This window comes from Lissotriton helveticus, chromosome 12 (assembly GCF_964261635.1).
Source record: "Lissotriton helveticus chromosome 12, aLisHel1.1, whole genome shotgun sequence".
Taxonomy (NCBI): domain Eukaryota; kingdom Metazoa; phylum Chordata; class Amphibia; order Caudata; family Salamandridae; genus Lissotriton; species Lissotriton helveticus.
Window position 1 is genome coordinate 793,596,885 of NC_136073.1, and position 16,709 is coordinate 793,613,593.

Sequence of the window (16,709 nt, forward strand, 5' to 3'; positions counted from 1 at the left end):
GGACTCCCTATGCTCGGCCAAGGAGGCGGTAGCCGTTGAGGTGGAAAGGCTTCGAGCTTTTGATCACAAGCGGTACGTGCTACGCTCCCATGTAGAAGGCGATAAGGTGGGCACCCTCCTGGCGTGGCTGTCGAACCCCACCAGAAGATGCGCTCCCATACTCCAGCTGCGGGATGCGTCGGGAGTGGTACAACAGACGCAACTGGGCATAGTCAACGTGTTCCAGCAATACTATGAGGGCCTGTACAAGAGTGACCCGGGAGGCAGGGCGGAACTGGTGGGTCCCTTCCTGGCTGACTTGCCCCTAGGTCAGTTAGAGGCGGAGCAGGCTAAGGACTTGGGGACGGACATTGCCGCGGGTGAGATACGACTGGCGGTGAGGCGGATGGCGAGGAACAAATCGCCGGGGATAGACGGACTCCCCATAGAGTTTTACGCCAAAAACCTGGACGTATTGGCCCCCCGTCTCCAGACTATTTACAGGGAGGCAAAGGCAACGGGTCGACTACCGCAATCGATGAGGGAGGCGCTGGTGGTCCCACTGCTGAAACCCGGCAGGGAGAGCACTGACCCCACGTCATATAGGCCCCTATCTATGCTAACCGCAGATTATAAAATCCTGAGCTCCATTTTGGCGGCGAGACTCCTACCGCACATGACGGGGCTGGTGCATGACGACCAAAACGGTTTTATACCGACCCGCAACACCACGGCTAATATCAGACGGCTCATCCGCATCATGGACGGGCTCACCGAGAGGACAGGGACGGAGTTGGTCCTGTCAGTTGATATTGAAAAGGCCTTTGACAGCCTCGAGTGGGACTACCTCTACGCTGTCATGGAGCGCTTCGGCCTGGGGACTGGCTATATCCACTGGACTAAGGTCCTTTACGCGGAAGCGATTGCGAGAGTGAGAGTGGGCCCGGCGGTATCCCTACGATACCCGGTGGAGCGGGGCACTCGACAGGGCTGCTCCCTGTCACCGCTCCTTTTTGCACTGGCCATTGAACCGCTGGCGGCCGCGGCCAGGACGGGGCGGCACATCCACGGAGTACAGACCCGTGACGGACATCATTTCATTTCGCTGTATGCTGACGACTTATTGCTATTCCTCCGCGACGGAGGTGAGGACCTGAGGAAGGCGGAAGCTCTACTTGAGAGATTCGGGGAGATGTCGGGCTTGCGGGTCAATTGGCCCAAGACAAGCTTGTTCCCGCTGCTGGAGGGCACTGCCCAGCCGCAGCACCAGTCGGAGGCGACCTGGAACCCTACCTGCATGAAATACCTGGGGGTCCATATCTACCACAAGCCGGAAGACTTACTCGAGGGCAACCTGGGGCGGTGCGTGCGCGGACTGAAGGGCTGTATGTCCTTCTGGTCCACATTGCCGCTATCAGTAGCGGGCCGGATTTCCCTGCTAAAGATGGTGGCCCTGCCGAGATTACTGTACTATTTCCGGACGCTCCCAATTTGGATACCTGGTTCCTTTTTCAAGCTCCTCAAATCTCAGATCACATCGTTCATCTGGGGAGCGGGACGATGCAGAGTAGCGCTGGCCACGCTCTCTCGCCCGAAGGATGAGGGGGGGCTGGCGGTGCCGGACTTCGAGCTCTATTACCTAGCGGCCCAATTGCAGATATTCACGCAGGAGGTTGCGAGGGTATTCCGAGGCCCAGAGGATGCAAACTTGCGGGGAACGCCCAGGCACGTCCTGGCGTTCATAACCCTCCAGCAGCGGTTGGACAGTCGGGACCTATCGCTGGAACAGCGCACATACCGGCAATGCTGGAATCGGACCCAGAAGAGGGCGGGCTCCAGACATCCCTACGCGCCTGAGATTCCACTGGCCATGCTGACGGCACTGCCACATGGCGGCGATTGGTCGAGTCTGCAGGAGTGGGAAGAGGCGGGAATTCAGGTGGTTGGGGACCTCTTTGAGAGTGGAACACTGCTCCCGTTCCGGGAGCTATCAGACCGCTTCGATATTTCGAGAGGGGGATTCCTGCTGCACGCAGCGGTAACCCGGGCGATGCATGCCCACTGGGGCACGGGCCTTGGGGAGCCCGAGACGGCAGCGGCTTGCCAATACGCCATGATGGCGGCGGGCACGGTTAAGGCAGTTACATGCCTGTATAACCGAATGGTTAGGGAGAATATCCCTCCTCTCGCGTCCCTGAAAGCTAAATGGGAGGCGGATCTGCACAAGGACATTCCGGACACGACCTGGGCACAACTTGTCCGCAGGGCTCGAAACAGCACAAGGAACGCCAGGTTCCAGCTGATACACTACTATGTGTTGCACAGGGCGTATATGACGCCAGGTAGAATAAGGCGGTATTTTGGAGACGACACAGCAGCCTGCCCCCGGTGCCCGGAAGAGGGAGCTGAGTTAGTACACATGCTATGGGCGTGCCCGCTCCTGCAGGACTTTTGGCAAGAAGTGGGGGAAGTACTGAATGAGGTGACGGAACGATCGCTAGAGTATGGTCCGGCCGAATGCCTGTTGCACTGGTTCCCCCACACTCCCAAAAATAAGCTCACGAGTAGGTTCATCGACATGGGGCTGATGATAGCGAAGAGAGAGATTACCAGGAATTGGAAGGCGCGGCTGGGGCCTACTCCACGGAGGTGGCGGCAGGAGTTTCTGAAATGGGCCTCGGCGGACAGCACGCATAGATACCAGGTAGCGCGCAGGACCCCTAGCCAGACAGCAGCTGACACCGCGACAGCATGGGAAGTAATGGTGCAGGCGCTCAGGGACAGCGAGGCTGACGCACAGGAGGAACCTCCCAGAGGAGAGGGCACGGAGGGAGAGAGTTGAGGCCCCAGGAACGGCAGGGATACGGGGAACATGAGGCTAGCATCCCAGGGTTAGTATTAACGAAGCCTTAGGCGGGGGATGGTGTGCGGGTCGGGGTGAGAGGGGGGGGGGTGTTTAGGGGGGGAGTTGGGGTTCAGCGTGTAGTTTGGTAGGATAATAAAAGTAGGCATACACTTAATCCGGACACTAACCACTCCTCTCTACGGAACGTCAGGCATGGAAGTGCAGATACTTTACCGCCGCCCAACCCCCGGGTTGTGGGCCGGAAGGCTGTGTAATGATTGACGAAATGTACTGTATATCTGCTGACATTTAAGTTGCTACTGCTATTCGTTTATTGGCCTGTACAGATATGTCTACAATAAAAATTATTTAAAAAAAAAAAAAAAAAAAAAATGAACTTTGCTACATTTTTACAGACATCTTGGAAGTATGGTAGGTTAGTTGTATTGAAAAACGCCATTTCCAGTTCCTCATCAATTATGTTTGACCAATAGCACTACTGATCTTCTTATTACTAGTACTAGTAGTATCAGGCATAATAGCACTATAAATGTTATTATTTTCCTAACCATTATTAATTCTGCTATTTCTGCTGTTCCTTTTGGTTCCATTATTATTGCTATTTTGATTACTGTTACTATCTTTAAGTCAGGGTCTGCAAATTTGCAAACTAAGTGGTTTGCAACTTCATGTAATTTTTCTTAAAACTTTGAAAGATTCACAACGTTGGGAGTCTCATGGAGCGGGCAGTTGGTTGCACCGGAGAGGTGGTTGCGTGTGTGGTGGTGTTTACAGAAGGCCCTGCCTCCACTGGTGATGCCATCTGAAGTCAATAAGGATTGTGTGGTTTATTGCACAGAGCAAATCGCCGGGCACAGTTTCACGGGCTATGTGTTGTGCTGTAAAACACAGCAACTTGTGCAACACCGCGTGTTATCATCCTGTTTTTTACGATCCCTTGCATTCTTCTTAAATTGGAAGCGGGTCTTCGGGGTCATCTTAAGAATTTTAGGGGGGTCCGGTCAAGACATATTTTAGGGGCTCCTGGTTTTGAACACATTTGGGTATTTTTTCCCATTCAAAGCTAATTCAAACATACACAATGCCAAACTATTCAAAATACCATGTTAAACTTTAAAAGGGTTACACAAAAACAGTAGTTATATGTCTTACAAGGACACAAAAAATCCTTAAAATGGCACTGTGTAGAAAGACAGGGTCAGCGGTAGCGATAGGGAGAGAGGGAGAGCGGTTGAGATAGAGGATAGTGGTCAACTAGAGAAAAAGTTCATTATCCCAGGGTGCCTATTGGGCACTTGCCTATTTTGCCCATGCCTTGAAATGCCTCTGGTGGCACTTTCTTTAAAGGAATGAGAGAAAAGTCAAGGTGTTAACAAAGGCAAAATCGCTTCAGGCCTGGTTTATGACTTATTATTTTTCTGAAGAGAGGGACTCGCTTTGAGGTTACACACAAGTCCTATGCACACGCTAGGTATACAGTATTGTAATAGTATTCAGTTTCTCGAAACGGAATCACAAGACACCAACGGTCTCGACGGAAGCGCATCAGCGCAGACACCCACATGGACGGCCGTACCCGACCGTGCCATTCTACCTGAAGTTCCTTACCCTTATGATTTAAATTATACCCGTAACTGTCGGGTTGGAAATATCACCGGCATACCGAACCCTTGTTTGTCATTCAACTAACAGCCCTGAAGAGTCACGGGTACAGTACCCGCATGACGAAACACGTGTCAGCTAGTTGTTTGCCTTGATGTTACCATTCCTTCCTACCAGGATGGTCTTAATATACTGCATTTGAAATCAACTCCTCAGACTTGTCCAACTTGTCTCATTAACTGCTTCTGTTCATTTACTATGAATATGATTACAATACTGTATACCTAGCGTGTGCATAGGACTTGTGTGCTTCTCTATTGGGTGAGCCCTTGTCACTCCCTGCAGAGGTTTTAGGGGTCTCCTCTGGCCTATAGCACCACCACACTATTACAATCTCTGTCATCATCTACACACCGCTACCAGCCCAGGCGCCAAACTTTCCAGCATACTCATAAACCCTACACAAAACCCATCGTTTTGAGGTTAGCTTGCGTGGATCTGCGCTGGCGCCTTTCTGAGTTTCAGGAAAAAGATCTCGCTCAATGTATCCTGTTGAAATGTTTCAGTGGGCCTGGTAGGTTGTTTCTAGTACTGCTGTTTTAGATTGGTTAATTTCATGATAGTGAAGCTGAACAAGTTGTTTGGTCCAAAAACCAACCATGTGGGGGAAATGTCCACAGGGAGCTTAATCGCATGTGAGCTTTGGAAACAAGCGAGCTGATGATTCATAAGAACTTTGTTTGAATGTGTGGCTTTTCTGCAAAAAGGGAATAATCTACAATGCAGAATAAATTACTGCATCACTGCATGATCCTGAAAACGGTTGGTCGTTGCAGAAATTGTCCCCAAGTGTGTTACTTTATGTGTGCTACCCTATGTGTGCTATCACATGGGTACTAACTTGATTTGAAGCTTATTATCTGGAGCGGGACTGTGCGGGGTAGAAGGATGGGAGGGGGATGGCCTGAAAGCACAAGCAGTCTCATAGAGTACAGCAAATGAAATAAAAAAGTAGCCCAGGCTTAAAAAGCAATAGCAGCGGAAGGACACTCGCTGAGAAAAGATTCAGTATTTGGACCATGCTCCAGGAGAGCGGCAAATTAACAAGGAGGAAGTGAAGAAAGCTTGAGCTGATCAAAAAGGAGCAAGAAAATGTGAGAATGAAGCCAACCAGTGGTAACCAATGGCCGTGCTCTAATCCGCTTGTAAGCTAACAACATGTCATGCTCTGGTTCAGGCGAGACCTAAAACCTAATGCATCATGATAAGACCCTGAAGCAATGTCATGGCAAGAACAGGAACAGGAATTAACCACAGCTTCAATAGTCTTTTTTTCTTTTCTGTAGTTCACACTCTTTGAGTATCTGCTAGTACTTAAGCAGCAAATAAAAAGCTTTTCAGAGGCTAAGTGCTTGTCAAGGGGTCAATAATGTGATGCAATTGGGACCACCAACACAACTCCTAACCATCACACTCCTACAAGTGGGATAATTCAAACTATTCAAAGCCCCAGAGCTATAAGAATAGCTTGGGTACAAGCTGCTACTTATATGTACTGTATTTTGAATTAATTAACCGCTGTTGTGCTCATCTCTAAATCAGACAACCATCGCCACCATGTGGCAGACTGCCATAAGTGCCGGTGTTGACCATTCAATGCTGGTGCCTAGCACTGGAAAATACCAGCACAAATTAAACACTGTGAAGTAGTCAAAATATATGTCAGAGTTATGAATATCATATATTATACAGGATAGTGCATATTTTGTACTGTAGATTAATATTTTGGAGTTAGTGTGTATTCCTCTCCCATTAATTTAACCTATTTATCACCTAACTACAGGTTTATCAACTTCTCACTTGCAAATCTTGTGGTTGCTATATTTCCAAGTCAACAGTTGCCCATGTATATTCCCAATCACAGATGTATTACTTGGTGGAGAAATTTAGTAAATTGAAACATATTATCTTCCTTGAAAAGCAAGACTTTTTGTAATCCCCAGTTAAATAAACTTTCAGTGCTGTTTACTAGGCTCTCATTTCTACTTTCCATAGGTTGGAAACATTTGGAATTGTCAAGAATGAACACCTGGATTCTGATATCAATCATTTTGGCTAGTGTTTGTGTATACACAAGTGATGGCCAAGGTAAGCTTTTACCAAACTATTTCAGGCTGAGAACTGGATCCTACAGTAGTAGGTACTCTTGGTAAAATGTAGGGGCATTCAAATGTTTGAAAGTCACCATATGAAAACCATCATGGCTACAAATATATGAAACACCATGAGAATGTGAAGGTGAGATAAGGTGGTACGGTTGGCTTTTTTGCCACCCAATTTATGGATTTGCACAATTATATAGGGAATATTGTGTCCAGTCTTTATTTGCATCTATTTTTCTGGAGTTGCTTACACCTTTGGGTCCCAATTTAAAAGGTTGTTTTTGGCCATAAATGCAAGTGTAAGGCCAAAAAGACATCATTGGCATCTACGAACAAGTCACAAAATGATACCTGTTATGTGTAAATGGATTTATTACTGCAGATTTCTCCACCAGGCGTATGTGGAAATCCACTGTGGTAAATTCAACTCAAGGCATTGTAAGTGGTTGTACCGCGGCGGGATTTGACTTGTACAATCAGCAAGGTCCGCAATCATGTATGTTCATGGCCATGCCCATACGCCATTCCGTCCCGTTTCCACATACAAATGGTTGTAAAGATACTCCATCCAAGGCTGGAGTAACCCTACCTCCAAGATAGGCAGCTGGGAAGTGGATTGCTACTAGATTTGATCAGGGTGCTGGGGAAGGGTTACTCCACGGTACAAAATATTGGGGAGAGGATGTGGCCTTACGGCTAGAGTGGTCGACCTCGACGCTGGGGAACCGGGTTCGAGTCTCCGCAGGGACGCTCAACCTCCTGTGATTCTGGGCAAATCTCGTAATCTCCCCGTGCCTAACAAAAAATGAATGTGTCTGTTCGTAACACAACTGGTGATTATGTAAAGCCCTCTGATACTTACCGGGTCAAGTTCGCACTATATAAAACTCAGGAAAAAAATATGTACTCCCCTGAAGAAAAAGAAAAAAAGGCTGCTTAATTCTAAGCAATGTAGAATTGTGCACTGAGGAAACAGGTCATCATGGGATAGGTCACATGACATCTGGTACATCTGGGCACCTGCCCCTGGTACAGCTTTCCAGGCCTTCATTCAGGAGGTGTGACACCCTTACTCTGCTTGTACGGGTTTTTTGGGAATAGGGTGCTCCATCAACTCGCGTGTGCTTTTATCACCAAATGAATGCAGAATGCAAGCAAAGTACAACTAACCCTAAATGTGCTATGCTCTATTTCGATGCTAGTGCCAAATTAGCAGAATTATTATTTGATCACTTTTTGACCCAATCAGCAGCGTAGTTAACCAGAAATGGTGCAAAGATCATTAGGTCAATCAAAGTTATTCAATTGACAATACATAGTAAAACCAGTTTCAAAGACTGCTAAATTAAAGAGACATTAGATGATTAGATACTACAGAGTCCTTCTAGGAACTCTATGACGCAATGAATCAGCTCACAACTGCAGTGGCAGAATAGAGTCATTGGTAGACACAAAAGACAGAATTTTGGAATCTGCTTTTTCACCCTGAAAGTCTCTTTCTTAGCCTTCTAATAAAACTAAATATACGTTTTGCAAACAGTTCCTAAAGACTTAATAATTGACTGGAAGGGTTTTCCCCCCTTCAAGGCAGCTGAACCAAGGCTGCCATTAAAGGTTACTAGTTACCCAGACGTAGTTGTGTTATTTATTTCACCCAATGAAATCCAAAAGTCACATTTTCAAACTGCTGGTGCTGTAAATTCTAACTATTACAGGTTTTAAGGTATAATATGCAGATTGTGATTCGCTCCCCCAGACACAGCCACACCACTTGTAATTGTGAGCCCTGTGGAAACAGCTGTATACAGAAGGATCCTAAAACAGTGTACAGACCCCAAACTGAGGTCTTTGTTATCTAGAGGAATCTCACTAAAACTCCACAGGGGGGAGGCGTCATTTGCTGCTGTGCCATTATCAGTTCCATTTTTTACTATTTGGGTACCACCATTGACCTGCACTCCTGTTCCCACACACAGATTAGAAAGTTTGCCTTTTCCAGTGCCAAAATAAACCTTCAAAGCAGCCCTCTCGAATGTTTGCCTCATGATTTATATGTGCGGGGAGGCAGTCAAGTCAAGGCAAGTGCAAGGCATTTGCAACAGGGTTCATAAGGTCCTCGAAAAATATTTGACTTTGCATTATCAAATTTCAAATGCTAGGGTCTGTGGTTTTCGAAAATATTGGCAAATCTCATCACTCTCAGTCCTGTAGGGTGCACTGTGAGTGATCCCGATTACTACTTAGAGAGCAGGTGCAAGCAGTGCAGGCCACCAGCTGCCAACCAAACATGATGCATTGTGCTGAGCCAGAAGAGATGGAAGGAAACTGCAAATCCTCTTTTTGAAATCAGTGACTCTAGAGCTGATATGGGTTGAGAGGAACAGGTCCAGGCCAAATCTAGGTCAGTAGCAAAGGTTGGACTTTGAAAATGGATAGCAAAAATGTTCTAAGAAGGCTTCCACAATCAGACCTTCTTTGAAACTGTAGTAAGCAAAAGAACTTACAGTGCCACTAAAACAAATGAACACTTGCTAGTAAGCATTGACGCCAAGACTTGGTCATGCATCAGTCAAATAGTCACAAACCATTTTGCACCTTATACTGAGCCGCGGCCCGTGCAGGTAAGAGCGGTAGGGCCGAGTTGGGGGGGATTTCGACAGACGATGAGAAAGTGTGCCTTCCTGCACAAAAACAATCCTGCCAACAATGCAGACACCCATGCACCGTGGTGCACGGGTGCCTGCGTTGGTGCTAGGCACCAAATTATGCACCAGCAGAAAGGACAGGAATGCACTGTATCTTATAAATATGGTCCATTTCTGCCCTTTCGAATTGGCATAGGGCAGCACAGCAAAAATTCTTGCAGCGCTGCCCTACACCATTCCATTGTAAATGAGGCCCATCGATTTTAGTTATAACCAAACCCTATGTAATGCAATTTATTTTATATAACTGTCCCTTCAACACCTTCTCAGGGATAGTAAGCACTATGTAAATACAATAACAATTAAAAGCAAGCACTTCACAGCTCAGTTAACTCTATGCACTACCACTCAAAAAGCTTCAAGTCATTTGATACATTTTATTGACTGCAACAGCACTCTCCTTTGCTCTGAAATTGAAGTAAGGCACACACCTAAACAAATGCTCCTTTCTACCAGTGTACTACTGGCCTGAAAGAAAAGAACATGTGTACAACTAGTTAATCTGCAAATGTAAAGGATTTGGAGGTTACCTTGCTATGCACATTTGCATTTCTTTCAGGCCAGCAACACACTGGCAGAAAGGCATGTTTACCTAGCTGCCTGGCTTCAATTTCACAGGAGATTCCTTGAATACCACTCTAGCCGAAGCATTTTAACTATGGCAATTAACCCTCTGAAGAGCGTGACCCCCTTCCTGTGACTCCAAGCCTCCCTGGGGGTCGCGCCCCACAGATTGAAGACGTCTGATCCAGAGTAACAACACATGCAACAGGGACAGTCCTCATGGGAGGTTACAACAAGAGAAAAGGCAGTACTAAGGAGGGACTACTAAGCCTATTTACCAATGAAAAGCCACCATTTACATAGGACAGTAACAGAAGCCAATTAAAACGATGGTCAGAAAGTGGGCGGAGCTTCATGCCCATATCCTGAATACAGTATGTCTCAGAGAGACAGCGCAAGCACTGCCTAGGCGAGACCTAAAAATGAAATCTCATAATATTAACTTCTGTTTTCTCATTTGTATTTCATGCAGGATACTACGAAAACTGCTGTCTGTCTTATGCTCAGAATATACACCTAAGACTCCTTTATAGGCATGTTAAATCCTATAAGCAACAGGAAATCAATGAGAGCTGCAATAGGAAAGCAGTTGTGTAAGTATACACTGTTCCTTTTGTAATATTTGCTCAGTGATGTCAATGTGTGTCTGCCATTGAGTAATGCTCACAAATCTATGGTCAAGTGGCCAAGAATTATACAATATTTGAAACGGGACTACAGCTTCTTGTGAAATGCTATTAGAATCCCACTTTGGTCCAGGCCAGATTATAGAGATAATCACTGGCTCTAAAGGATTTCACTTTAAGTTGGCACCTCTGGATACGACAGCGTGATGGCAAGTGATAGGTGACAGATGGAAACCCAACCAGGATTTGGTTGGTGGTAGGGAAGATGAGATCAAATAACCTATGATTAGTGTTAAGACCTTAACGGAGAAGTAGGTAGCTACAAAAAGCATAAATACATATTTTTTTCCGCCAAATACAATGCTAACGTTTACTGCCCTGTCACTGCTGAAGTCCCAAGTCCATCTTAGGGTCCAGCCAAAATTACTATCAGCCAACATCAGAGAATCCAATTGCAAAATATATAAATGAATATCAATTCTAAAAGTTAATTGTCTGATCTGAATGACATCTGCAGGTATCCGTTAGGAAAGAATATGCAGGAAATTAAGATTTAAAAAAAATATATGTTTTCTATTTAAAAACTGCTTGAATCTTTGGGTATCTACGCCCTTGCTGAATGTTAATGCTCATAAATACTCCTGACCAGTAAGAAAGTCAATTCTACAATGTTCTTGCTGATTGTGACAGATTACAATTTTGTTATTTGTCCCGTAAGAAATAAGTAGCAGCTGCATTCCAAACAATAAGGACAGTCGGAGACAGAGAAGGTCCAGCTTCTCTGATATTTCTTCTAATATCAATGTTCTTAACAAACTAGGAATCTCTCTTACATGTCTATTAAAAATAAAAATATATATTTAAAAAACTGTAATTGTAAAAATGTCTTTTATAGAACTGTTTTACTTCCGTATGAGTTAGATACACTGTTATTGACCTCTTTTTTGGCTTTTATCCTGGCGATTGATTGGCTAAGTAAGACAGTATTCTCTGTGAACCAAGTCAGTTATGTGATGTCTTATGGTTTGGGAATGATCAAGATATTACATATTTATTTTTCATGGTTTGGCTTTACGATCATGAAATGATTACAGTGCTCTGAAACATTGTTATTAAAAAAAAGGAATGCTTTTCATCCTGCTACATAACACTCTTTTACCGGCATAAAATGGGAATCATGCTTACTTTAGGTGCATTGTGCAAGGAAAATAATTGCGTAGAACAATATGTCTGATATGCTTGTGAATTGTTGTACGCTTATATTCTCATGATCTACTGTATGTCATAATGGAATTGGACTAGGTTTGCTCCACTTATACAATGAGTAATATGTGTTCTTGTCTCACATCTAAGAATTTACATGGAGCCCTAAATTACTCTCAGGGCCTCAATGTTGTACTGAGTGCAGATATGAAGTTTTGTGATGGGATGTGGGTTTTGATATGCATTTGAGGTAATTGGAGTGGTAATCTTTAGGTCTTGGCTACAGAAAAAGCTGTAGCTGTCTGTTGGCCAGGCCTATTGTTTCCAGTAGGTATTGAGTGGAGCTTTGGGTCAGCACCCTTGCCCATGATTGGATGGCGTTGTTGTGTGTACCAGTTGTTTCCTCTTCATTCGAAGGCTTCCCCCTCTATTCTTGCGTTTCTCTGCCCTGGAGTGTTTGGGTCTTGCAGTGTTCTGATTGGTTTACTTGTATCCTCCCAGGGCTGACATTGCTTCCATTCAGAGAGCCACGGGGCATATTAGCAAGAACCTCGTTAAAATTATCGCAGTTTTAGCGGCAGGAAACTGACGCTAAAATGGCGATAATGGGCTTGCTAATATGCGTTATTGAATTCCAATAGAAGCCCAGGTTAGATGTGCAGGACACATGAGTTGTGTTGCTTTCTCTGTCCAATGTGCTGCTTCCCTCCTAATTTTTCCCCCTCACCCTTCAATCTCCTTGTTGCTTGCCCCCGCGCTCGACCGTTGCTTCCCTGCCCCTCCACATCATGGTGTTTTTAATTATCACCCCACCTCTAATATTTCATTACTTCCCATTCCTTCAGCAATTATTTTTTTTAAACTTTTGTTAAAAAGATTTTTGTGCACCTGACGAACTATCTGCGAGCATTTATCTTGCAATAATATTTTTAACTCATTTCAAGAGGGCCGCCAGCGACTGTCCATGCATATGCATGCGGAGCAAGTACCAAGACATAATTTTGTTTTATTTTAACAAACTTGTTGAAAAAATGTGTGCACACTACAGTGGCCATCTTTGAATGGGTGCATTCAAATATTACAAGTGCAATCAAAAATTGAAGCCATGAATGGACATCCATCCGTGGCAGCTCTATTTGAGAGCATTTGTAATGTTTTCTTTTTTTTAAAAAGAAACATGCAGGGAGTTTATTCTCACTTACTAGGACAGTGAAAGGAGACTATCCTGATCACAGTGTCACCTTTGTCATTACCTTCCGTAACACTAATGAGCAGGGGTGACACTGCGAAAAATGGTAATAGCATAGTATATTTTTAGTCGACTCAGTCGCGTGGGAATAGAGTTTTTCCAGCACAGCAGTTTGTGCCTTTTACCAGCTGTAAGGTAAGGTAAGGTAGTCTTTATTCGGTATACAATAAATAGTATAACCATAAAAGCATAAAATAATATTTATATATTTTAAAATCAATAAAAATCTGTGGGAAATTGACATAACAGGATAGTTAATTGTCACATCCCAAGATTTGCTTAACATGGTCTAAGACATGTTCACAGTCCAAATTCATTATTTTTCAGCAGTCATCTGCAAAAACTACTTATGCCATGGCAGCCTTATTTAAATGTGTAGGCCTTGCTCTAGTGGCCTGGCAGCAGTCTTTTCCCGCCAATTTGGCTGTCTGGACATTCCAGTCAAACACAAAAAAGATGGCGGAAGAAATGCCTGCAATTTGTCTAACCACTGGCAATCATTTGGGGTAGACTTCCATGCCTGCTCAGCAGGCGGGCAACTAGAGTAAAATTGCGGGGGGGGCTGGAAAATATTTCGGGGGGGCTAATTCTTCCAACCACGAACAGAGTGGCTGTAAGAAGGGGTGAACGCACAACAAAAGCCTCATTTACAAGTAAAAGGTCTTTTAAAGACCTGTTAAGTACTCGGGTGCGGCTGCAATTTGATGCTTGCCAGCCCGCGAAGCTGTCTCCGGCCGGACTGACACACACGACGGGGGGGGGCTGAAGCCCCGTGAGCCCAATGGGTGTTGCGCGCCTGCTGCTCAAATGAGACCCAGCCATGCACATATCACTCCTGGGCCCGTCAGTTGGATGCAGCTTGGTTCCTGTGGCACAGTGAGCAAAGGCCCCACTATAGGCATACTCTTGGCCACTTAGGTCATTACGTCAAACACTCAAAAGGTGATGGTGGAATACATGCCACCACTGGCATTTAGTGAGAAGTAGTATTCCAACCATCATTATTTTGCTCACCATGCCACCTCAGATTTGACCGAGCCATATGCAAATCAGTCTTGGTCCTGCTGCAAAAGGAACAGTCCAGCCCGAACTGCCAAGCCGGGTCCTCTCCAAACCAAACACAAGCAAGTCAACACCAGTCTTACACTTGAAAGCATTCCTCCCGTCACCTCTTGTGAGTCTCAGGATATATAATCAACCTCCAAAGACAGGAGTCCTGGGATTCTACTGGGCACGTTGAGTGGGCTCAACGGTACAGTGATAATGGCTGCCAGTGCATTGAAGTTTCTAATTTTACAAAGAGATAAAAAGCAGACTGTGACAAGGTGTTCCTGTAACCTTTCTTAATGGAAGAAATGGGCCATTATTGAGGAATAATTCATTAACCTTAAACACAGAAGTGGCTTATTGCCATATATATTTCCAATAAAACATAAAGTTACAAGCATCTTATACTGCATGGTCTAAGACAGATGTTCACAGTCCAAATTCATTATTTTTCAGCTGTCATCTTGGTGCAAAAACTACAGATGCCAAGGCTGCATTCTTTAAATGTGGTAGGCCGTGCTTTAGTGGCCTGGCAGCAGTCTTTTCCCGCCAATTCTGCTGTCTTGACATTCCAATCAAACACACAAAAGATGGCTGGAGGAATGCTTGCAATTTGTCTAACCACTGGCAATCATTTGGGGTAGCATTCCATGCCTGCTCAGATTAGACCCAGCCATGCACATATCACTCCTGGGCCCGTCAGCTGGATGCAGCTTGGTTCCAGTGGCACAGTGAGCAAAGGCCCCACTATAGGCATACTCTTGGCCACTTAGGTCATTACGTCAAACACTCAAAAGGTGATGGAGGAACACATGCCACCACTGGCATTTAGTGAGAAGTAGTATTCCAACCATCATTATTTTGCTCACCATGCCACCTCAGATTAGACCCAGCCATATGCAAATCAGTCTTGGTCCTGCTGCAAAAGGAACAGTCCAGCCCGAACTGCCAAGCCGGGTCCTCTCCAAACCAAACACAAGCAAGTCAACACCAGTCTTACACTTGAAAGCATTCCTCCCGTCACCTCTTGTGAGTCTCAGGATATATAATCAACCTCCAAAGACAGGAGTCCTGGGATTCTACTGGGCACGTTGAGTGGGCTCAACGGTACAGTGATAATGGCTGCCAGTGCATTGAAGTTTCTAATTTTACAAAGAGATAAAAAGCAGACTGTGACAAGGTGTTCCTGTAACCTTTCTTAATGGAAGAAATAGGCCATTATTGAGCAATAATTCATTAACCCTAAACACAGAAGTGGCTTATTGCCATATATATTTCCAATAAAACATAAAGTTACAAGCATCTTATACTGAAATTACTTTGAGTTTCTGATCACTTAGTAATCACTTAAGTACTCGTTTAGTAATCGATGAGTAATCAGTCAGGTAATCACCTAGTAATCACTTATGTAAAGAAAAAAAAATACACAGCGACCAAACAATGCCTAGTCAGAGATCTCGCCATCTGACTAATAATTAAATTACCTAATATATCAGGAAGTTTTTTTTATGCACATTGTTTGATACATATCTGTTACAAATCATATCACAATTTTCATCAACTGCCTCTAGAGATCTTTCCTTTTCAACAAAGTGAAAAAGCCCTACTAGATAAAAATATTTTTAGATCCTTTCTTGCGTTTCTGGTATTTCCTGTAGTCAGGAAAAATTCCCCATGGTACTGCAATGGCCTTAATTGTCTTCAAGACAACTGGTGTTAATTGTACTTTTATTAAATGATGAAAAGGATGTTGGGGGGAGGATGCTGCCAAATGGTTAGGGCTCAAATCTGCGAACCGGGTTCGAGTCTCGGCAACGACGCACAACATCTTGTGATTCTGGGTAAATCACTTACCCCCAGATTCATCAATGTCCCGATTTGCGAGTCCTTAATAGCGATTATTAAGGAATCGCTATTAAAGACTCGCAAAACGGGATTCGTGTAGAAATCACACAATTTAATGCGATTTCTACAGCTTCCTTATTTGCGATTCGCTAATTGCTAATCGCAAATAAGGAATGACTGAATGGGGAGTCATTCCTTATTTGCAATTAGCGAATCGCAAATAAGGAAGCGATTTCAAGGGTGCCAGGGTGTCCAAAGGACACCCTGTAGCACCCCTGAAAGGCAAATGTACACAGGTGTTGCGCACACACATGTCCAAAGGACATGTGTGTGTGTGTAACATACAACTTAGAAAAATGCACTAAAGTGCATTTTTCTAGGTTTTCGCTATTTACCACGAAGTTACACTTCGCGGTAAACAGCGGCCCCATATTGCGAATTTGCAATTTTAAAAATGTTCATGAATAGCATTTAAGGAATCTCTAATTGAGATTTCTTAAATGTGATTCTTCGCAATTAAGTGATTTCGGTAATTGCGATTTTTGCATTTGGGATGATGAATCCCAAATGCAAAAATAGCGCTCCCAAAGGGCCGGATCCTCAGAATCTGGCCCTTTCTGAGCCGGATTTACAATGATGAATCTGGCCGTTAATCTCCCCGTGCCTAACAAAAAATAATGTCTCCTTGTGTAACGCAACTGATGCTCGTGTAAATCGCTTTGATACCCAATACCTTCAGGTCAAGCTCGTGCTATATAAAACTCTGAAGAAAAAAAAAAAGGAGCCACAGTGTGCACTTTGAGGTTTTCCTCCTGAAATCTAATAAATGATCCAGCCCCTACTCAGGAGTAGATTTCTAAT

General features: G+C 44.6%; 1 protein-coding gene across 3 annotated transcripts in view; it reads left to right on the forward strand.

Moving 5' to 3' along the window:
* The window catches only part of LOC144799658 (C-C motif chemokine 25-like), a 76,686-nt gene that overhangs the window by 27,905 nt on the left and 32,072 nt on the right, over positions 1–16,709 (forward strand). For all 3 annotated transcript variants that reach the window (XR_013603854.1, XM_078671115.1, XM_078671114.1), the window contains 2 exons: positions 6,503–6,595; positions 10,351–10,471. Coding sequence is in view for 2 of the 3 variants with exons in the window: in XM_078671115.1 (XP_078527241.1) it covers positions 6,529–6,595; positions 10,351–10,471 (188 nt within the window). In the remaining variant the exon portion in view is untranslated. The remainder of the gene's footprint in view (positions 1–6,502; positions 6,596–10,350; positions 10,472–16,709) is intronic.